The sequence below is a fragment of the Microplitis demolitor genome, chromosome 7 (assembly GCF_026212275.2).
Source record: "Microplitis demolitor isolate Queensland-Clemson2020A chromosome 7, iyMicDemo2.1a, whole genome shotgun sequence".
NCBI lineage: Eukaryota > Metazoa > Arthropoda > Insecta > Hymenoptera > Braconidae > Microplitis > Microplitis demolitor.
Window position 1 is genome coordinate 18964044 of NC_068551.1, and position 23485 is coordinate 18987528.

General features: G+C 34.1%; 7 protein-coding genes across 10 annotated transcripts; 4 read left to right on the top strand and 3 right to left on the bottom strand.

The window, feature by feature from the left end:
* Nucleotides 1–244: 244 nt before the first annotated feature.
* On the top strand, nucleotides 245–2240 carry LOC103575620 (ATP synthase subunit O, mitochondrial). 2 transcript variants are annotated; one of them, XM_053740347.1, is made up of 4 exons: nucleotides 245–484; nucleotides 554–598; nucleotides 1433–1543; nucleotides 1659–2240. In XM_053740347.1, exons 1-4 carry the CDS (start codon nucleotides 383–385, stop codon nucleotides 2103–2105), a joined length of 705 nt encoding a protein of 234 aa, XP_053596322.1. In that variant the 5' UTR covers nucleotides 245–382; the 3' UTR covers nucleotides 2106–2240. The 2 variants fall into 2 exon arrangements, with proteins under 2 accessions (XP_053596322.1, XP_008553694.1); XM_008555472.3 differs by having other exon boundaries at nucleotides 247–409.
* An 83-nt stretch (nucleotides 2241–2323) lies between these two features.
* On the top strand, nucleotides 2324–4195 carry LOC103575615 (BTB/POZ domain-containing protein KCTD16). Its single transcript, XM_008555467.3, has one exon. It carries the CDS (start codon nucleotides 3166–3168, stop codon nucleotides 3904–3906), a length of 741 nt encoding a protein of 246 aa, XP_008553689.1. The 5' UTR covers nucleotides 2324–3165; the 3' UTR covers nucleotides 3907–4195.
* A 1042-nt stretch (nucleotides 4196–5237) lies between these two features.
* Nucleotides 5238–6518, bottom strand: LOC103575606 (uncharacterized). Its single transcript, XM_008555459.1, has 3 exons — nucleotides 6295–6518; nucleotides 5838–6194; nucleotides 5238–5385 (listed from the first exon to the last, which is right to left on the bottom strand). The coding sequence occupies exons 1-3, from the start codon at nucleotides 6362–6364 to the stop codon at nucleotides 5291–5293; spliced, it is 522 nt and encodes a 173-aa protein (XP_008553681.1). The 5' UTR covers nucleotides 6365–6518; the 3' UTR covers nucleotides 5238–5290.
* Nucleotides 6519–7410: 892 nt separating this feature from the next.
* LOC103575577 (CCR4-NOT transcription complex subunit 11) lies at nucleotides 7411–9018 on the bottom strand. The gene has a single exon (XM_008555423.2). The coding sequence runs from the start codon at nucleotides 9014–9016 to the stop codon at nucleotides 7658–7660; it is 1359 nt and encodes a 452-aa protein (XP_008553645.1). The 5' UTR covers nucleotides 9017–9018; the 3' UTR covers nucleotides 7411–7657.
* Nucleotides 9019–9128: 110 nt separating this feature from the next.
* LOC103575587 (spindle assembly abnormal protein 6 homolog) lies at nucleotides 9129–12640 on the top strand. Of its 3 annotated transcripts, none has more exons than XM_008555441.3 (5): nucleotides 9129–9201; nucleotides 9628–9802; nucleotides 9921–10447; nucleotides 10510–11258; nucleotides 11350–12640. In XM_008555441.3, exons 2-5 carry the CDS (start codon nucleotides 9665–9667, stop codon nucleotides 11946–11948), a joined length of 2013 nt encoding a protein of 670 aa, XP_008553663.1. In that variant the 5' UTR covers nucleotides 9129–9201; nucleotides 9628–9664; the 3' UTR covers nucleotides 11949–12640. The 3 variants fall into 3 exon arrangements, with proteins under 3 accessions (XP_008553663.1, XP_008553670.1, XP_008553655.1); XM_008555448.2 differs by lacking the exon at nucleotides 9129–9201 and having other exon boundaries at nucleotides 9481–9802; nucleotides 11350–11642; nucleotides 11752–11843; XM_008555433.3 differs by lacking the exon at nucleotides 9129–9201 and having other exon boundaries at nucleotides 9481–9802.
* A 91-nt stretch (nucleotides 12641–12731) lies between these two features.
* On the bottom strand, nucleotides 12732–15593 carry LOC103575570 (pleckstrin homology domain-containing family M member 1). The gene is made up of 4 exons (XM_008555415.2): nucleotides 15503–15593; nucleotides 13957–15405; nucleotides 13258–13893; nucleotides 12732–13197 (listed from the first exon to the last, which is right to left on the bottom strand). Exons 2-4 carry the CDS (start codon nucleotides 15244–15246, stop codon nucleotides 13069–13071), a joined length of 2055 nt encoding a protein of 684 aa, XP_008553637.1. The 5' UTR covers nucleotides 15247–15405; nucleotides 15503–15593; the 3' UTR covers nucleotides 12732–13068.
* A 980-nt stretch (nucleotides 15594–16573) lies between these two features.
* LOC103575550 (serine/threonine-protein kinase PLK3) lies at nucleotides 16574–23453 on the top strand. Its single transcript, XM_008555390.2, has 9 exons — nucleotides 16574–16663; nucleotides 16817–17208; nucleotides 17288–18278; nucleotides 19422–19526; nucleotides 19613–19729; nucleotides 20205–20419; nucleotides 20502–21422; nucleotides 21531–21664; nucleotides 22115–23453. Exons 3-9 carry the CDS (start codon nucleotides 17556–17558, stop codon nucleotides 22495–22497), a joined length of 2598 nt encoding a protein of 865 aa, XP_008553612.1. The 5' UTR covers nucleotides 16574–16663; nucleotides 16817–17208; nucleotides 17288–17555; the 3' UTR covers nucleotides 22498–23453.
* Nucleotides 23454–23485: the final 32 nt, after the last annotated feature.

The following is a 23485-nucleotide window of genomic DNA, read 5'->3' on the forward strand; positions in this document are numbered from 1 at the left end:
TACATTACCGTCATTAAAATTGAAAATGCCCTGTGCATAAATTTATTGCAAATAATAGTGTAATTTAACGTAAGAAATTACTTTAATTAAAAAAAACCTCAAATCCACGGAAAATCTAGGGATATATCATAGTGACGGGAAATATTATTTATTTGGAAAATTGTTTTCTGTCTTTTACTAAATCTACGGGTTCCAAAAAATTGTATCCCGTGTCTGCAACCTGACTCGTCTTGCAGCCACGGGCCGTAGCGTGAATCGTGTAGATAGACACGTCCCTGGTAACCTGCTCGTTAAAAAAAAAAACGGGTCACTTGCCCGAATATTATTTACAACTTAAATATTTATTTAAATATATAATAAATATTTTATATATTTATTAACCATGTCTTCAAGCAGGTTCACTATGGTCGTAAGTAATAAAATATATTTTTTAAAATATTGTTTTCATAAACCAAAGCATGTCAGATTGGAATCGAGTATCATTGTATACCTTTTTATTTAAATAATATAAATTATTATAATTATTTGAATGTAACAATTACTTTTATTTTAGGTAAGATCATTTTCTTCATCTCCAGTCACACAACAATTAGTAAAGGTATGTTACAAATATAAAAATAAAATAATTTTGTGTTATGTAATTTTTTTTATGGTACTGAAAGTAGCAGACAACTGATAATTTTTTTAAAAATGAATTAAATGTTGATAGAAAAAGAATTTTGAATTTATACTGTGGACTATTTAAAATTTTCATGTGTGTATTTTTTAATCTCATAATTTTTAAATTATTTATAAATTTGAAAAATTATTACAGCTCGGGATGTTGAGCTGTAACTTGATTTCGCTTAAGAAAATTAAACGAAATTTTTAAATTTACAATTTTTATAGACAGAGTTCTTAAATAATAATTCAAAAATCTTATTTGCTTATCAAGCCGTCATTTATTTTTTAACCAATGAAATTTTTGTACTTTTTCAAACTTAAAAGCTATCACTATTAAAAAATTCCATGTGGGATTGGATAGGAACCCATAAGAATCCACATGGAAGAACATGTATTTATATAAGAATCCATGTACATAACCATCAGTATCTGGATGCTCATATAGGAAATTGTGGATACCTGGATTCCCATACAGGAACTTGGAAATATGAATTTCTATAGAATCCAGGATATCTAGATTTTTTTATATCAATTGTCTCTTGATACGCATATATGACTAAAAGAACAGATTAATATTCCTACAGGAAACCCTATAGGAATCCATCCGAAAACGCCATGCGTTTTCCATATGGATTTTTTTGATAGGGTACAAGTATAAATATCAGTTTATAAATTTAAAACGTACCTCTGTAACTACTTTCAGTATCAAAATTAAAATTCAGCATAAAATACCACTGATACTAAATAATAATAAAAATAATTTAAACAGCCACCACTGCAAGTTTTTGGTATTGAAGGACGTTATGCTACGGCTTTGTTCTCAGCAGCAAGCAAACAATCATCACTGGATGCTGTGGAAAAAGATCTGTTGAAATTCCAGGTGAAAAACAATCTACTATTTATTATTTATTTTATTTAATAATGAATATAAATTAAATTGAGGAGTAATACTATGAATAAATTTACCTTAATTATTTAAATGATTTATTTAATAGGGAATGTTGAAAACAGACACAAAGCTGGTCGACTTTGTAAAGGATCCATCAATAAAACGCAAATTGAAAGCCGATGCATTCAAATTAATCGGGACTAAATTAAATTTAAGCCCAGCATCAGGAAATCTGCTGGCCCTGATGGCCGAGAACGGTCGATTGGGATTATTGAATCAAGTAATAAACGCATTCAAGCTAATTATGGCGGCCAATCGGGGTGAAGTGGTGTGTGAGGTAACAACATCCAAACCACTTGATGCTGAGCACAAAGCTAAGCTCGAGGCCGCATTGAAATTATTCTTAACAAAAGGACAGACTCTTCTTCTAACAACAAAAGTTGATCCGGCTATTCTCGGTGGCATGGTTGTCTCAATCGGTGATAAATACGTCGACATGAGCATTGCAAGTAAAGTTAAAAAATATTCCGACATTATCACTACCGCAGCTTAAACTCATCCATAAAATAAAAATAATAATTATAAAATTATACAGAGAAAATACTAGATTTAATATACGCGGTGTTTCACTGTAGTAATTCGTGCATCATGCATTGAGGTTTAATAAAAAATGTATGTAAATAACTGCTATCTTTTATATTTTTTTAAAATACTCTACCCTTGATCTATATCTAAAATAGTACTAAATCTTTAAGGTTTAAATTTTAGTACGAAAAATAGTTAATTGATTTTCCATTCAATCGGTTGTTATTCATATTGGAGGAAATACAGACGGTAGGATATATAAATTTTCGTACGGTTCATGATCAAAGCAATTTATTGATTATAAACTCGAGTTAGCGGTCCTTGGGCTAATCGTGAAACGTCTATTAAGCGGTATTAGCTTTTAAATATTTGTGTATAGAGAGACACACATTCTATCTGGTGGACTTGACCACAGGATTATTGATTGGCCAATGATTGATGACGAGAGCATCACGAGCAAGATTGATTATAACAGTTGTCACGTATATTTATGGGGTAAATAGCCACCATCTATCAGTATCATTTATTTAGGGTGATATGAGTAAAAGAAATAAATAAAATAAAAAATAAGTAGAGCATATAGAAGTCAGCAGGAAAGAAGACATTAGAGATTGATTGTTAGAAAACTGCTGAAAAAAAATATAAAAAAAAGAACGTAAGTGTAGTGACAAGCTATCTCTTGGAAGCAGATGCAGATCGAATCGCACATAGCAGTTCGAGGACCTGCGCGTGCTGGTACATCGGCTTGCGCGTTGATCATCTATCCGAGCTGATAAAGCTCCGAGAGGAACTCACTCGCTGTCCTGACGGCAGTGCAGCGGGCCAGTTTGACATCACACGACGTATCACGTCAATTACGTGTGACTCTCACGTCGTCATCGTCGTTGTTGTACATTATTATAAAGTTCGCGCCTGTGTAAGCTAGTTGATCAAACATTAGCCAAGTACCAACACCCTCGGGCTAATTTAACCCTTGACTACTGCTAATAAGGGTATTAATAAATAAGTGAGGCGCAATAATTGACATTATGAGTCAAGAAACCGGAGAAATACCTTCGGTAGTGGAGTTAAATGTGGGTGGAGTCTTTTACACGACATCATTGTCGACTCTTACAAAGGAGAGTGACTCTCAGCTATCGGCAATATTTACGGGCAAAACACCAGTTGAAAAAGACGCAAAAGGAAAGTATTTTCTTGACCGCGACGGCGTTCTATTTCGTTATGTATTGGATTTCCTGCGTAATGAAGCATTGGCATTGCCCGAGGGCTTCCGTGAACGAGAACGACTACGGAGGGAAGCTGTTTATTATGGACTTCCTGGACTGGAGAAAGCCGTGCAGGAAGCGAACGCTGAAGGATGCGCTACCACAAGGTCATTGTGCGGCAGACGCGGGGTCGGCTACATTACTGTGGGCTACCGCGGTAGCTTTGCATTTGGACGCGACGGGCTTGCTGACGTTAAATTCCGTAAGCTGTCGAGAATCCTTGTTTGCGGACGCGTCGCACTATGCAGAGATGTCTTTGGCGAGACGTTGAATGAAAGCCGAGACCCAGATCACGGATTATCCGATAGATACACCTCGAGATTCTTCCTCAAACACAGCTTTATCGAGCAGGCCTTTGATATGCTGCAGGAACAGGGATTTAAGCTTGTCGCGAGCTGCGGTTCTGGAACCGCTGGAAGTCAAACGGAGCAGCTTAAACCTGGTGTTGACTCTGAAGAGAATCGCTGGAATCATTACAATGAGTTTGTATTTGTGCGCGAGTAGATGTCACATTTACATTTCAAAGAGACCCATACAAATTTATTTACCACCACACACACACACGCCTACACACATACACACATGCATGACATCAATACATCTCACACTGGTTTTAAAATAACATGATGATGATTTAGAATCGCCTATTACACATTATAAAAAGTACACTCTGTAGATCATCTTCATCGTAACAAGAATCTTCCAATTTTTAATTCAATAATTCTTCGTGATAATTGAACTGATATAGATGGGATCATTATTGCGGTAGATTCAAACTCATTTATGGTTTGAATTTGCCTATGTAATTTTTGTTGTTGTTTATGTATTATATTATATATTATATATTATATATATATCTAAAAAAAAAGTATATATATTATATAGATTAGGCTTCGGATTATTTTTCCCAAGTCTAATTATATTTAAATTTAATTAATAATTAATATTATTTTAAAATCTATTCTCTTGAAAAAAAAATAATAAATAAATTAAACTAATGTACTTAATAATTGACAAATGCAGATAATCAACAGCAATCAAATGTTCTAAAGCAAATTCATATAAAATAATAATTATAATTATTAATTGATGTTGCGCATAAATTGTAATGACATTTATTTGTTTCACGAAATGGGAACATTTAAAAAAAAAAAAAAAGTTTTTACTGTATGATTGTGTAGAGATCTGTTGAATTTTTTACGGCTCTGAGTCGTGTCATTTGACGAAATCATAGTCTGGCTTAATCACCACATATCTTAATTAAAAAACGAAAAAAATAATAATTAAAAGTATGACAAAAATAAAATATTAATTAAAAAAAAATAATAATAAAGGCCAGTGTGTTGAAAAATAATGAAGTCACTGGACAATCACATTGATAATAATTAAAAAGCGTATGTAATTCATACTCTAAATAGGAAGATGAGCAGGGTAGTAGTTATGAAAAGGTCATAGGAGAGAAGGGATAAATCCTTTTGTCTCAGAAAACTACGGTAAACTAACGTTGAATGCCATATTACAAAGAGTTTAATCGATTGTAAAGGCAGAAATAGTTTTTAAAAATTAAATGTGACTTATAAAGTCATATAAAATAAATAATAAAATTTAAATAAACTAAAACTACAAACTTAAACAAATAAACTGACAAAATTAAATGTAGACTACGGGTTCTTTAAAGCCAAAATGATAATATATATGTATAATTAGACTTAATGACTTAAAAAATCTTCAGAATATATTTAATCGAAAAAATAGTTATTTCATTTACTTGTTATCTTCATTACTTTTTTATTTTACTTTAAAATCCTCACCTCCATTAATTTTTAGAAGATACCTCGTAGCAATAATTCTTTATTTCAATTTAAATTTATAATAAGATTATATTTAATTAAATTGTTCTATAACTACGTTCGACGTGCAGCGCATACAGTTTCCACGCGAAAATTCCCAGTCCGACGACGCAGAATGCGAAGAGAGATCCACCTGGAAGATAAAGTAAATTCGTTTAATATTTAAAATAAAATTATAGTAAGGTAAGAGACTCAGTATCCGATCACGTATGTATTGGTATATTTATATTTACATATATTTTTACATGCCCTTCTGGAAACTAAAGCCGAAAGGACGAATAATTTTCTTTTTGTCAATCATTTTGCAGATTTATTTTATAGCTTGAAATTAAAAAAAAACTTCAGGTTCAGAATAAATCTACAATTAGCAATTAAAAATAAATTACGCTCTTTTGGTTCTAAACTTAGAGACTAAAGACAAAAGGGCGTATAAAAATATAAGTTCTAGTAATTAGTGACGCGATATAAATATACAAAGACATAGAGTACTGAGTACTAGTTCCCAGGTCGGGTACTAAGTCTTTTACATTAATAATTAATTAAATTTGCTGTTATAATTATAGTAAATATAAATTTATTATCAACCTAAGAAGCTCATGACATCAAATTGACGGGATGCAGGCGGAGAGACTGAAGATGATGAAGCATCCGCTGAAATTGGCATTGCAGTAGTCGTGCTCGTATGATGGTTCTGATTCATTGTCGTATAACGTTCATATTGTAACTTATCAATGGCTTGAGTTGTCGTTTTACTGCTAGCGGTACTGGTTTCACGATTGTGTGTAGCTGATGTTGTCGTCGTTTCACTATTCTGAGCAGTCTTTATTCTCATTGTTGTACTTAGACTAGCATTACTACTCATCAAAGTGCTATTGTTTAACTTAATCTTTGGTTCTGCTGTCGTTGTCCCGTCAATTATTCTTCTAATACGCCTTTCATTACCTAGCATTTAATTTATTATTAAAATTAATTTTCTGTTTTGTTTCCAAGGTCACTTGTAGGTTAGTTTAATGTTTACAGAAATTAGAAAAAAATAAAATACCTTTGAATTGCGGAGTACCTGAGCATAACAGTCCTAAGGATAAAAGCACAAGGAAAGTATTTGTTTCCATTGTTGGTGATTTAAATTTAAATTATTTTTGATTATGTAGATAATAAATATAGATGGAGATAATTTCTAACAGCATCGCCGGTCCATGTCCATTGTGCGTTTAAATAATGCGTAAATAAGGGCGAGTTATCAAAAAAGGATGTTCTGTCATCAAGGAGCTTCACAGCGACTCTGTTGTCCATAATAAAAAGCGTGTTTTTTTTTGGCGGGAAAACAGAGTGAGGAAAAAAAAAGATTAATTGTTGACATTTGAAAATTTTGTTTATTATATTGACGTCAGTAGAAAAAGTATGATGCTGGAAGCAACAGTCATTAAAAAAATTTATTTATTTGAAATAAATAAAGTAAATACTGGCAGGTAATAATTTTTAAAAATGCAGGAGAAAAATTTTCAAAATTTTTACTGTGGATATTTTTCAAAAGATTTTCTGATGACAACTAACTCGGTAATTAAAAATAATAAAATTTAAAGATGGTTACTCTCAGCATCATGATAAAATATAAGTATGAATGTAGCACATATGAAATAATTTTTAATTTTTAAATGAATAACTACATTTTAAAAATGCGCGTACTAATTTTCCAATTATCTAAGTACGGATTTTAAAATTTTCTTTCTTCTTACATTTTATTTATTCAAAAAATTTTAAAATCGCTCATTGATAAAATTACGTTTTTTCATATCTTCTGTTAGCGATAATTGTAATCCATATTGTCCGAGTTCCGCTCTTTGAAGAATTCATTGAATTTTAATGGAAAAAAATTCTCCGTTTCTCTATGAATTTATAAACCGTGATAGTGGAGCCTTAGAGCTTAAAAAAAAAAAAAAAAAAAAAAAAAATGAAATTTAAATTTGAATAAAATCACTTTGACACAATTTTATAAAATCGATACGCATTTACCGCTGGAATTTACAATAATAAATAAAATTCAAATATTTCTTATGAGTAAAAAAAGATGACAATTTAAATTTATTAATAAAATTTTATAATTTAAATTTAATTACATTATCATGAAAAATATATATTTATAATTGTATATACAATATTAGAACACATGATTATAATTTAATGTAAATTATCATACAAATAATTCATTAAATTTTGTTTTAATTAACCCTCAGTACTTTTATACAATTTTATTAAACGTTCATTATACTTCCAAATCTCAAATATCAGATTAAAAAAATTAGCTTCTAATTCGGCTTTCACAAAAAGCAAAGAAATTAATTAACGACTTCAAGGGTTAATTAATTTTTAATTGAATAAATTTATCTATTCTATAATCGTAGTTATTAGGATACATCAAGATTTTTTTTAGTCGTTGATGCATTGAGACCAGCGACGTCACCAGACTCAAGCTGTTTAAGTAACCGGAATAAAGCCGCAGCTTCTTTAATTCTACTGAATTCAATACAGAAAGCTTGCACTTCAATAAACAGTTCCTGTACATTAATTATTTTATTTCTAATTAACGATTGCAGAAATACGCAGACCAGTCTTACGAGACGGTTCTGCATGTAACGATCTTTGATTGTTTCACAAGTTGATATACAATTGCTGATGTAGAGATGAACAAACTCCGTTGGCAAGTCGACTGTTGTCGTAAGACGATTCACCACTTCCATTGAGTGTAATGACATCTCCATGTTCACCAGGACACTGAAGTACTCTGTGATCTGGCTTGACTGCATTAATTTCAACAGAACCTCAATGGCTATCAGTGGATTATTTTCCACTAACTCCGGTAATTTACTTGGAGTCAAACCGATGTGATAAACTAATTTTGGATCCTTCTTTAATTCTGTGCTCAGGTGTTGCTGCTGCTGTGGAGTCAGGACTTTGGTGAAGGCTTTTCTCATCAGTCTACGAGCTTCAGCACCAGCGCTGTTTGATACGCACATATTGACATCGTACTCTGGGGAAAACTGTGACGGCTCCGTTACTGACATCCACTTTAAGCCACCAGCTGGGTGGTCGTACAGCGGAGGCGCGAGACGCAAAAATTCTGGGCGGTAATTTTGACTACACAGAGGAGGATCACCGTCTATTAAATTTTCTATGATATCTTTTTTGTCTGTTTTCTTTGCCTCGATTTTTTTACCATCTGAATCGGGTAAAATAATTGGAATACCGCATTTACTAATACTGGGAAATTCCGAGGTACTTTCAGCCAATTTAAGTTGGAATTTAGTCAGCTGCTCAACACTAGACAGTGACGTAAAATATAATTCTTCGAATACTTGCCGGGGAGTGAGTTTCAGCATATCGACACTGTGATGAGCTATCAGACTGGCGACAAATTTTGTTTCACTTTGTGATAAATGTCCAGATGACTGCGATTTGAGGTCTTGGTTACTTAAATTGTCTGCTGGTTTTAGCATCTGGTTAAAAACATTTGCGAATGGTGTCGAGGAAAACTGCTCACCGGGATATAGATGATAGAGCATTGATATCGCTATCAATCGAGAAATGTGATTTGGTAACAAGTCTACTTGTTGTAATAAAAGTACTAATGTCAAACCAACTTTGAATTTGTCTTTTGATGGAAATTCTTGGTGTAATTGTTTTATTAGGTTATCCAATGGTGTTTCCATATTTTCTTCATCCAGGATCACCATCAGTTTCGTTAATTCTTTCGGTGATAGACTCATTTTGTTACAACAATCAGAACTTTTTAAATTTATACAATTTAAATTATCAATTTTTTTTTGTTTTTTTAAATGTAAACAAAAATATTGTTCAACACTCGTTACAATTAAAAACTGACTAGACTGTACTGTGGAAAAAAATATGAGTACTGTTTACCATAACCAACAATACGGAATTTGTTTCACCAGTAAGTAAATTTCTGCTTCATCAACTGCTGGTCTTAATTTTAAATATTTTTTTAAATTTGAAACCGGTTATGAAAAAAATTTGCGCATTTAGAAAATAGAAAAAAAGTCATGTAATTTTGAACTTTCCGCCATGAATTTGAAATTTTTGAAAAAAGAGAATCATAAATATACCCCATTTTTAAACTGACAGTTTAAAAAAACTTAATACTGAGTTTTCATGAATGAAACTTTGAAGATGTAGTGAAATAAAAACGGGGTCTAATGATAACCAATTTAAAAGTACGAAAGCGTCATGTTGAAGTTGAACTGGTCTGACAAAAATTAAGTCAAACAAATGTCAATTTTATATCATAAATTATTATACTTATTAATTAATATTAAAATAAATAATATATTAAAAAGTTGATAATGAATTTCATGAATAGTTTAGCAGGTAATACATTGCAATCGGGTGACATAGCGATGCAATTAAATAATGTTGAGGTTTTGTATACAAAAGTACAGAAAGTTTATTTGAAACCGCAATATAAAGAAGAACGTCAACGAGAGTTAAGAGTCAATGTCGAAATTCATTCGGGAATAAGTCCAGTTTGTCGTAAGGTAATTCTACAATTTTTTAAAATTTTATTTATCCTATTGGATTTTTTTTAATGAATAATTATATATTTTACCCAGCTGACAGTGACATGTATGTAAATAAATAAATTTTTTTTTACAGACTCTCTGCGTTCTTTTATCTGATGATGATGATCCGTGTTTTTTGTACTCGTTGCTGATTACTGAGGATGATTTCAAAGTTCTTAAAGCCCAGCAAGGTCTGCTGGTTGACTTTGATAACTTTGCTACCCAGTTGATTCATTTGCTGGAGCAGTCTCATAGTTCAATGACAGGTACTTCAAAAATGCCACCTAAGTTCTTGTTATTGTTGTCTGAAGAGAGCGGCGACTGGATATTTAAGCTTGTTGAGACAAATAATTTTAAGCACCTGTGCCATTTGAGTTTGAATATATCACCGGCCAGTGATTCGGATATTAAAACTCACATGGCCATGAAGATGAAACAGTTGAAGGAAAATTTAAATAACAAAAATCGTGAAGTTATTTCACTTGAGGGAAGATTAAGTAGCGTTAATGAAGAGTTGGAATGTAAGACGAGAGACTTGGAGCTGCTGGAACAGAAATTTCGGGCTGAAAAAAATCAGCTGCAGATGACGTCCAGTCATCAATTGAGTATTGAAAGAGATCGGTATGTTTATTTATTTATTTGTCTATTTGTTTATTGAAAATTAATTATTTTTGCTTTTCAAGACTAGCGCAAGCTAAATTAGAATGGCAGAGATCAACAGAAATTGAAAAAATGGACATGGAAAGACAGCATAGCGATACATTGCAACAACTCCATACAGAAATCGCAGAATTACGATCGCAAAATACAACCTACAAAGATAAACAATCATTTTTAGAAGCTACAAACAAAGAACAATCTAAACAATTACAAAATTTGGAGCGTGAGTTAAATTTAGCTCAGCGTGATTTGAACCAATTGAAGAAACAAAACTCAAAATTGGACGTTGATTATCATGAGAAAGATAAATATGTAAATGATTTAAAAACTCGTGTAGCTGTGATGGAACAGGAGTTGAAAGACAAAGCTATTTTGATAAGCAAGCACATGGAAATGCTAAAGACAAGCAAAGAACAGAAGCAGCAACTCGAAGAAATGCTTGCGCAGAAAGAGAATCAGGTGCAGCGCAAACAGAATGCGTTGAAAAATGTCAGCGATGAAGTTATAAAAGCTAATGAAATAATTAAGAAACTGCAAAATGACCTGGAGTCGACGAAATCAAAACTCAAGTTACGTACGGGCATTGCTTTGGAGCAGGAAAGACTTCTGGATGTTAAGCAAAAAGAACTAGGAGAGTTACAGAGTAAACTCGACGAGCAGACGAAGGAATTGAAAGCTTTAAAGACTGAACTGGATTCACTGAAGGATCAATTGAAGACAATGCAGACTCAATTGGAAGACAAAGAGAAGATAATTAAAAATAATGATAACGGTATGTATTTTTTTTATTTAAATTTAAATTTGCCCACTTTAAATTTTGTTTTATTTTTAATAATTAATTATTTAAATTTAATGTACGACAGTTATCAGTTGGTTGAATCGTCGATTAGCCGAGTCGCAGTCACCACTCCAAAGTGCAACGACATCAGCAGTACCCATTAGCATTCCATCAACATTCCAATTAACGTTACCGCGTCAGAACAAATTTTCAACGAGTAAATTTGAAACACGAACGCCTATTACTGCTGCGACAACTACTGCTACAAATCACAGCGTACCTATTGCAGGATTACCACTACGTAATCCCGCAGTCTTGTCAAATCCAAGTGCCAATCAAACAGGACGACTGACAACAACCGGCGGTCGTTCGACTGGCGTAGGTATCACTGACAGTACTGTTGGTATAATGACATTCAATAGACCTGGACAAATAACAAGTACAAGTACACCATTGGACCGTTTAAATGTTTTAAATAAATTGCCAGGTAATCCAATAACAACAACAACAACAACAAATGGCGTTACGTCAGCTCCAGCTATTACGGACAATAATATGGCACTGGGTAGTGTTGGTAAATCAAAAAGCGCCTCCGGGCCAACGACTTTGCAAGGCGGGCTGCGAAGAGCCAACAGTTACAAACCGTTATTGCCTTCCGCGTATTTCCCTAAATCGTTGCATTAATATGCGTAGTATATTATTATGTTGTAGAAATATTTTTATATCCACCTGCCAGTTTATTGTAAATCCATAACATTATTTTTTTAATTATCCTCAAATTATGTTAAATTATACCAAGTACAAAGTATTATTATATATACACATATATATGTATAATAAGAAGTAGTTAATTATAATTAAAATTACTGACAATAAGCGATTGCTTTAGAAGATGAAAAAATATATTGTATCGTTAGTTTTACTATTAGATAATAATTATTTTTTGTATTTTTGTACATATAAATATTAAATTAATTATAATTTATCGTAAATATTACAACATGGTAATGTAAAATACCCAATTATTTACACTTGATTGTTTTTTTGAGGAAACTTTCACTATCTTTGTTGCTCACAATAAATGATTTTTTTAAATTTCTCCAAGACAAATTACAAGTTTTGGGGAAAAAAATTTTCTAGTGATGACTTTTTTTCAAATACCGATAAATTACTTGATCTACAGTATGAAGAACGAGGCTCGACACATTCTCTGTTTTTATTTATAGGAAATTTTTATTTTAAAAGAAAACATAGAAAAAGTTTCCATTTACTGTGCAAGTGCAACAAGGACAGTACCATTCATAGACTTGAGTGTGAGAGAAAAAAATTCAGATTCTTAAATTTAAAAATTGCGCATTTTTAAATTTTTAAGAATGACAAAGTTCTGATCAAGTTTCCAGTTAACTGATATTTTTAAAATCCTAGATGTACTCCAGTTTATAATTAAAAAGACTAAACAAAAAAAAATTTCGTGACATCTCTGCAAACAGCAGAGACTGTATATCATGTCCATAATTGGTACACTTACAGAATGCAATCACCCAAATAGCACACTTGCCTTTGTGACAAAAAATTAGTCTAGTCCTTTTAAAAGACATGTAAAGTTGTCTCTGTGCTGCTTGGGCAAACACAAGATCAATTTAAAAAATTTATTGTAATATCTAGCTTACGTATTAGTGTAAATAATTAGGGCTTTCACTTAATTGTAATATTTAAAAATTAATTTTAAAGCTCTTTAAGGATCATTGCAATCAAGCGATGATATTTTATTTACTTAATTATCTATATTGCTGATAACCTGTTATCACGTTGAAGTGGATTCTTGAGCATCAATCGGCGGCCGATCTGTCCGCTTTCGCTTACGCTCGCATTTCGGACAGGGTTTTTTAGAATTAAGACAGTCGGCATGAAAGACAGCATTACACTCTCCACACTAAAATTTATTCATTAAATAAATAACTTATAGGTTTAATTTAAAAATTAAAATACTTACTCTGTAAGTAGAAGCCATGTCAAATGGATAAATAACTTTAGGATTATTACAAATTTCACAGATGAAACCTTTCTGACTACAAAGCCAGCAATTCAAAACATGATTCCTCGCAAACTCAACTATTTTCTGTAGCTGCTGAGCTAAACTTCCAGAAGGTACGTCCAGAAGGTCTGATACTGAGTACTGATGCACATGTTCGTACAAATAGTCACGTGGTGAAACTTTTTTCTGTAGTGATTCGATGATCGGTTCACGGCAGGTAAATAAATACGCACGTAGAAGATTCAGTTGTATTCTTAAAGTACGCAATTGTGCCATACTGTCAACTGCTGCGTAAATTTTTGGATTTAAAACCTTTAGGTTCAATAAAGTTGCACAGTCTGTAAGATACGATGCCGCTTTTACACTGACCCTGTAGTGTTTTAAATCCCAGTTATGAATTATACGCGATGGTATTAAAAATTCTTCAATTGCCATGCAGTTGATGCAGAAATAATTTCCAGAAAATCCGCAAACATAAGCTTTGGAAAATGTCATCCCAATAGCGTGTCCACAGTCAAAGCAACTGTAGTTCTGAACATCTAGACCTTTCTCCCGCGGCAATCTTCCTATCTGCTCCTCTAAATTGTCTCCAGTCTAAAATTGATCACAAAAAAAATTACCAATTTTCCTCATTTGCAAAAATAAAAACTAAATTACCTTGACTTCCGGTTTAGGTTCCTCCTGCTCCTGGGTAACCCCAGGCGTGTACTTATCAAGAAAGTCACGAATGTCTGGTGAAGTAGCGTAGCCAGCGGTATGATAACTTTTTATCAAAGCGTCATAAGTCGCTCCGTCACCAGGAGTACGTGGCTCGACGAGTGAACCTCGCGATACCATTGACGAAGTCATAGAAGACTCGCCCTCTTCTATCGACGTCGACCACCCAAGTTTTCCAATCAACGAGTTACCAACAACTTCAGCTTTCGCTGGTTCCTTTTCTTCCTCAGCATCTATTTGGGTCGCGCTCTCAACACTTTCTTCAGCAACCGCTACGTCAGTTGATGCCTCAGGTTTACTTTCTTTCAGCACCGGGTCATTTTCTTCAGCAGTCTTAGGATCCTCCTGAGCTGGCCTTGATCTGCTAGACTCTCCAACATCTCTAGTACCTTTGTCATCAATTTTAATCTGCCTCCCACCATTGGCCAGTATTATTCTCAACGCATCATCTTCACTGAGCGCCGAGACGTTATTTAAAATAGACTGTGATGAAAATGATCCCATACTACCAATAGAACTAGCAGTCTCGACGTCATCGCTGTTGTAAGAAGAGTCTATCGGATCGCTGTTAATTGTCTTGGCAATGTCAACAGCGCTGAAGACAGGGCACGACTTCATTGGCGGTAGCCAGATAGCTGCCATCAGCAGCGGCGTGCTGGACCAAAAATTTAATAAACTAGTGTTACAAGCCAGCTGAAAAGTGATACTGTCAAGGCTTTCAATCAATCTTCTGGCGACTTCAATATGATCCGAATCACGAATGAACGCAGAGCGATCATAATAAGGCTTCAATGCTGAATCGTCCCGTTGTATTGATGACAAATAGCTCGACAGAAGACCCTCATTAATAGCAAGCCTTATCCACGCACGACAGTAACCAACTTCCGTGGTTATCTGCTGCAAATTTAGTATCTGGTCAATCATTTCCCGATGCGAGAACACCAGCAGCGGGCCCCAGAAACTCGGCTGTGGCATTGCGTCGAAATCGGGACCACTCAGCACCTCAGTCACTCGATTCAGCAGACTGTCCTTGAGACCATGAAGGAATATCGCTTCCAGCACTGAACAAAGTGCCATCGTTTCCTCGCAATTACCAACAGTACCTTCTGATATTCCCTCGACGCCTTGCAACTCCATTACCGTTGCGTTCAATTGTTTCCTCAGCGATTCCTTCACCAGGAAGTGCCTCTTGTTGGCTATTGACTTTACGGACTTCAACAATGAATTCATTTTTAACTGGTAATTTACAGACAATCACATCCATCAATTTTCTGTTGATCCCAGTGATCATTGTCATCAGTACAAATCAATTAGTTTCATTTTGCTCATCAAATCAACCAGCAATTAAGTTATCATCGCATCGAGCTCCATATCAGAATATTTTGACAACTAAAATCACAATCGTAAATGTCATAATTAATCACTTATTTAATTAAAGTTAAAATAATTATTTATTTTTATAGATAAATAAAGAAGACACCCTTACTCATATAAATCATATGTGTTTTATCATCATTTTAGCTGATAATTCATGATCTTTGAGGTTATACTTGGACGATTAGACAAATCATACGTCATCATTGCTGACACATATATTATATATATATGTATATGTGTAAAATAATTTAAATAGTCACAGTAATGTAAAGTTTGCGCTCAAGTCTTTGATAATAATAATAATCGAAGGTCAGCGAATAATAATAAAATTCATAATTGAGTGTTGATCCCTTGACACGTCCAGCTGTTGCTAGGTATTTATTTAAGGAATTAAAATAAATATTATTTTACGGTGAACGACCTGGGCTTTATCAGAGTCATTAAATTATTTGTTTAGTAAAAAATAAAGTTGAGTAACAAAAAGAAGAAAAAAGGATAAAGATTGACGTAAGAGTCAAAAGAAACCCGTTCGAATCTAGGGGGAACTTGTAGAACTGGCCAGGCAGGAAGATGTCATGCTATTCTGTGATTCTGGCTCTGGGATCTGGGTATTGGACTAAGTGTGTGTGTGCACCAGCACCAGCATTACCAGTTTACCACCACCACAAGCACCAGTACCTTAACATTAACCAGCAGCAGCAGACCAGGACAAGGACAAGAGACAGAGGCAGAGGTAGAGGATCAGTGGGGAACGGTAGGGAAAGGTATCAAGAAAATTTAAAAGTGGGGATATAGAACCGCTTGGCGGTCGGTATTCGCGCAGCCTCGTTGCTGACTTTAGTAAACGCTTCAGTATTCATCAGTGTCCTGTAGATCTATACCAGCCACCACCAGCCCACTACTAACGTGTCTTATTTTTCTGAGTTTTATTTCCCACTTTCCCGATAACGCATGTTTTCTCCTAACAGTAATCAATAAATAACATGCCGTACACTTGTTGTTTCCTTACAACTTTTAAATTTTGAATTACCTGTACCTCGGCATAAGTTGAGCCTTGAGTCTGCTTGCTATCAGTTCCAATCGAGCCATCGTTGCACCTGTTTCTGGAATTCCGTGACTAAGATCGCTGGTTAGACACGACACAGGACAATGCCAGTTGGATTATTGTGCTAATTGTCATGGGGATGTTATGATAAATGGTAAATAAAATCTAAAGTGACATGGAGTTGGTTGTGAAACAGGAAAATGGTAAAACACCCGAGACAATCAGGTATTTTAAATGTAACTTATATATAAATATGTTGGTACCTGTCTGCTCCACCAAACGAGTTATATTTTTTAAAATCAGGCAGCGCTTTATTTTTAAAATCAATTAATCGTTATGTGTTGGATATTATTTTTGTTATTATTTTTATTATTGTAGGGATATAATTAGATGGTGACGTTGATGATGTCAAAGCTGCTGCGTCCGCGTTGTCTGGAGCTTAACGATCGATCGCCGAAGGAAATTTTACTGTCCGGGAGACATTCGTACTTGTCACGGGTGGAGCCTTGGTCTGGTGTTACTTCGCTTTTACCTTGGACGTTATCACAATCCTCAAGAATAAATATATTTTCTGCCAACTATTTTATATATCATTTATTTTGCATTACTGTAATATATATAGATATATATCGGATTTAAATCAGAGTACAGTCATTGTCAGTCGGAGTAGTAATGAGTGATTTTTACCTTGACATAAGTATGACACGCGCATTACTTAAGTGTAATTTTCTTTGTTGATAATCCAGTTTGATAATCGACAGACGTACAAGGTAGGAATATTTAAGTGATAAATTTAAACTGATAAAAGATAATTAAAAGAAAAAAATTAATTTACTTTTTTTATTTTAGAAAATAGTTTAAAAAAGGCACTCAGATAAAAGTACCAATGTGCCTAAATTGGAGTACCACAGACTTCCGGTCTATAGAAATATAAATATTTTTTACGGGTACAAGTAATTGAAGGCGTTAGTAATTTTGATGAATTTGAATTATACATAAAAATAAAAATAATATTTTTTGGTTGATATAAAAAGTCCAGCAGGATATTTTTAGATAATCACAGGGTACGGAAGTAGGGTAGAACCTGATATGCCGAACTGTTTATTCAGTGCCTCAAATGAAGATAACAACGAGTGAGTGTACAATAGAAACTCTGAGTGATTCAAAAATAAATATTAACCCTGGGTCATCGTTATCGGCGTACAAAAATTCAAACATAAAACGAGATAACGCCGAGCCGTTTAGTCATATAGAAAAAATGAATATACCGTACGAAATGAGCAAAGAAAGTTTAATGGTTATCAAAGATAACAAGTCATACTCAAAAGCTTTGATAACCAGTGACGGGAGGAGCTGTTCAACATGTGCACCGTGCACATCAACAGTGTGTCGGACAGTGTCCTCGCTTCCTGCATCTCTGCGAGACTTGCCGATGAATCGAGACACAAGACGAGCGCGCTCCGAGCCAGGGATTTTTTCAAGCTCTGGTACGGCAACAAATCAAATCGTCATTTCACCGCCACCACCGACGGCAACAACAGTAATGAGAACATCCTCGACGACACAGGGAAGATCGTCAGCAGCAACAGCGCGGATATCAAGTCTTGACGGGCTTGATTCACTGGGAGTACTTTCAGACACGACAACCAGATCGAGCAACAATGGACCAAGAACCAATGACAATCAAATATCTTCTCCAGTATTTGCATCTCCAGTGAATCAACTGGTACCAGTGAATAATAAATCGTGGGACAATAATTCCGCTGAGAATGAGTCCTCTGATTACGTTGTGGATTCAGTCCAGGGCAATGCATATCACAAGGGACAGTTTCTTGGAAAGGTTCGTACGCGGTTGTTACACGCCTTTCACGTTTACATCATTATCTCATACATTGAAATAACTCGTTTATTATATACATACATACATTTATACATATATATACATCCAACTTATGGGTAGAATATTTATATACTTATATAGATATGCCAGCATGCTTTGCACACCTAATATAAGTTATAGTCGTTGAACCTTTTACTACTTTACTTGCTATCCTTGTGACGATGTCTTGGTTCTAGTCACTAGTCGTTGAGTCACGAAAGCATTCAGGCTCCTGCTGACGTTGTGCACCCGTACGCGGCCTTGTTCACCGCCGTGAGAACAAGGGGACGAACCCCCCTGAGGGTTTTATTCTGCCTTCTACCTGAGTCCCATGTTACTTGTTCTGGATATACACTATCGAGTCCCACAAGTATATTATACATATATATATAAACATATATAAATGTGTGGAGGTTGATTCTACTTTACTCTCGCTCTCGTATACCACAATACCAACTCAAGCAAGTTCAGTTCGATGCACTTTTTTTCTCCTTGACTCTCAACGGAAGTTGCACCCCTCTCGCTTCTTCAACTTTTTTCTTCTTCTTCTTATTCTTAGTAATTTTTTTTTTTCATCATCTCGAATCGTGCACCTCCTGCGTACACTCTATGTAATAATATATCCAAAGGCATCCGCTACTGCTTGCTTTTATTTTTCCTTTATTCATCAACTTATTTTATCCTTTCATTATTATTATTATTATTTATTATAAATAATAATTAACTCTTGCATGTAATGATAAAATTTATTGCTCAATCAAACGATGGCGGGAGTTTAAATAAAAGTAAAAAATTTTTCTCGACAATGTGACCGAATTTCTGGCATGTCTGTTTACAAACCAGACTACTCATTTATTTTTGGTTTGTTGCGTGATGTTCGTCTCATTTTCTTTCCTACTTGCATACTATATATGTTTGTCTACTCAATTACTTAACTCGCGGGAAAAAATACTTTACGTATTTTCACTGACGTCACTTAAGAATAGACATTCTAATAATTCAATATAAACAATAAATCTGACGTTTCGAAATATAATTCAATATATGTAATCCATATTTATGAAGCTAATGTGATTATTTATATTTTTTTCCTTTTATTTCTAGGGTGGCTTCGCGAGAGTTTATTTGATGACAGACATAGCCAATGGCAAAAAATACGCATGTAAAATAATTCCGAAAAACCGTATGCAAAAAATTCACATACAAAAAGTATGAATTATTTTTTTATATAACTATTGTAATACGAAATACAGACTTCCTGTAATATTTAATAATATTTTTATTGCCATAAATAGATTGCACGTGAAATAATGATTCACAAAGACTTGAATCACATAAATGTTGTGCAAATGCATCATTACTTCGAGGACAGTTTAAATGTTTACATGCTTTTAGAGGCTTGTCCGCGAAAGGTATTAAGAAATTTCTCTTTTTTTTCTCACGCAATCATTCATCTTTTGAAACGATGGGTCCGTTCATAAAATACATAACGCAAAATTTTATCCTTTAGCCCCTCTCCCCTTCGTCACGTTATGTCACATTTTCTGCGGCTCCCCTATCAGTATTGCATTACAAATGATACCCCCTCCCCCCTGTACATGATATATAAAACAAATAAATTTCTTTGATATTGGATATACAAAGGAACTGATTGTGACGGACCGCAACGTTAGCGCCGACGTTAAAAAAAAAATAAAATTAAACAGAAACAAATGACTTTTTATCGTAACATAAAAAATGAAATTTTAAAAAACCGAGAAAAATTTTCGAAATTTTCCTCAGACCCCCTGACCCCTGGTCAGAGTGACACCCTCATAAGTCCCAGCGTATTTAATGAACGGCCTCTAAATTATTATGGTTTGATTTAATGCTTTAATGCATTCGTAGAGTTTAATGCACGTGCTTAAATACCGAGGTAAAATTACTGAACCAGAAGCACGCTATTACATGAAACAAATGGTTACCGGTGTAGCCTACATCCACTCGCAGAAAGTTGTTCATCGTGACCTTAAACCCGGCAACATGTTTTTATCGGATGGTATGATTGTTAAAATTGGTGATTTTGGCATGGCAACACGCCCTGATGGTCAGCGGAGACGTGTGTAAGTCTGCTAAAGTTCATTTCTTCATCTGTAAAAATTTAATTATGATAATGATCGATGGGTAAATTTGTGTATTTTGTAGAACGGTATGCGGAACACCAAATTATATAGCTCCGGAAGTCCTATACAAGCAAGCGCACAGTTATGAAGCAGACGTATGGGCTCTGGGATGTATTTTGTATGCCTTGTTAGCCGGTCAACCGCCATTTGATACCGCCACCCTGAAGGAAACCTACTCGAGAATATGTAACAATAGCTACAAGAAACTTGATGACTCTATAGTGAGCTGCAGCGGGCAGGATTTGATTCATTGGCTTCTTCAGCCTTTGCCTGAGCTACGTCCGTCACTGGAACGTGTTAAAGAACATCCGTATCTCACGATGGAATACGTCCCTACAAAATTAGCTCACTCATGTTGTTACCGTATGCCAACACTTCACAGTCCATTGATTGACAACAATGTTAAATCATCACTGCTTGCACCCTGTTCAACTCTACCTTCCGGCTCTTCTCTGTCTTCCGCCTCATCTAGATCATCAACGTTCCAACGCAGTCCCACGGGAGCTGTGCCACTACCGACGCTAGCCAACGTCCCACACATTGAATCTAAACCCAAGAGTATCGCTGCGATAGCTACCGTTAAGCCAATCACACCTCAGTCGCAAAAAGAGACACAGAAAAAATCTAAAGTGGGGCATTGGCTTGTCCGCAAATTCCCAAAGCTTACGAAATTGCGTCATCGTATTGGCAATTTTTTGTATCCTGATCGAAAAAAATCTTCTGAAAGCGCAATGATGCACCGCGCATTAGAGCATTGTCTGACAGAGATACGTTACAACAGAACTACATGTAATCCCCTACCGGTTGATGGAGTCGCTCCCCTATTTATCACTAAGTGGATAGATTACTCTAATAAGTACGGATTGTGCTTTCAATTGTCAGACCGCTCGGTCGGAGTTCTCTTCAACGATAGCTCCAAGATGAGCTACACTCGCGATCGAAGGTATTTAAATTGCCCATATTGTTTTTCTTTTTCTTATATATTTATTTGTTCATTTGCATTGAATGTACAACTGTACATATAATATATATTTTTATTTTCTTGTTCCAGACGAGTTGAGTACACGACACCGGATGATGAAGTAACTCGTTACGCTCGTGAGCGTGATGTTCCTACATTTATGCACGAGAAGCTTGAACTTCTTCGGCATTTCACTGAATACATGGATGATCACTTAACTAATGGTTTGTTTTTTATTTTTTTATTTATTTATAGTCAGTTGAGATAATTAAAAACATATCAGTCAAAATATCTCAATTTTACATTTGATAGTGACGTCAGTTGATATTCTTTCTTAAAAAAAATCCATATAGGAATCCAATCAAAATCCAAGTTTCTATGTGCTTCCCAGGGGATGTTTTCAGATGGGTTCCCATATGGTTTCCTATAGGAATTCAGCATAGATTCATATACGTATCGATAGATGATAGACATAGAAATCTAGGGAGATTTCCAATATGGTCATGGTTTCTTACATGAATTTTTATATAAATCCATACTTTTCTGTAATAGATTTCTATGGGTTCTCATACAATTCCATATAGATTTTTTAATAGGGCTTGCATTGAGATATTAATGACTGAGATGTAAAGAGGGGTCAATGGTAGTACTGACACGTGGTGTTATAAATACAGGTGGTGAAATAGGAGACAGTACCACGAAATTATCGCGAAGAAACTCAAGCAGCGTTCCCAGGATGCGTCGCTGGCTACGCACGGATAAGGCTATCGCGATGGAGTTAACGGTTCCACTGCTGCAAGTTAATTTTTTTGTTGATCATACCAAGATAGTCGTATCAGAAGGCGCACGGACACGAGACTATCTCGTAACTTATATTGATGCTGACAGACATGCTACCTCTTATTGGTTACGCGACTTACGTGACTGTGGTTGTACAAGTGAGCTTTATGAAAGATTAAATTATGTTTGCAGAGCATCACGTGAATTTGCTCACTTGGAGCACAATGCCGCGTGTTCTGAGATTTCAGCAAATCGTGCTATCAACTCACGCGCTTGAGTTGTAACACAGCAATATAATTATTATTTAATGTCTTCCGGGGCAATAATTCGTTATTTAAATAATTACAATAAAAAAAAAGAAACAGGAAAAAATAACAATATAATAAACAATTATATAAATATATATAATAATAGCAACACAGGTAGATTAGAATGAAACGGTTGATAAGTTATAGTTGTTTTGATTGAAAAAATGCAAAAAAATATATATATACATATATTTTTCGATATTCCCCAATGGTTATATTTTTATTGGTACAAGTTATATATTTTGATGATGAGAAATTTAATTTTTTTATGACCAAATCATATATAAATTTTTTTTTCTCAACACAGAGAGAATTGAGTGTGAGTGTACCAGATGTGAGACAGTTCATGAATTTTAAATAAGCAAATTAATTGATAAAATTAATGAAATTTAAAAAAAAGGCGCGTGCTGAGTTATCAGTGATCTAAATACGCATTTTTAAATTTTTGTTCTACTTATATTTTATTTATTTATTTGAAAATTTGAAAATTGCCGTCAGTTACATTCACACTCAGTAGATTTTTTTCCTTTTTTTAAACACGTTGTTATTGCTGTGATTTGTTATAATCATTAATTATTATTATTATTTTTAATTTTAATTAATATTATTGGAATGATTATTTAGCAAGTCATTTTGTAATGTTTGTTATTGAATTATTAAGGTGATATTGTGAAAAAAAAAATTTATGTTTGCACAATTTATCAGATTATATAATAATCTTATTTAAGTGTACAAAATTTACTGATTTAGATGTATGTACACGTCAATTGTTATCAAGTATATTTATTTCTAGTTGATTAATTATCTTTTTTTTTTACATAACATTTTTTTTCGCATCATGTACATGAAAAAAATAAAATAATTCACACGTGTACTTTAACACAGCCAGGCTGTCGTTACAAATACAACGATCTCAAATAGTTAACAGAGAGTTTGTTATTTAAATAATTATCTCTT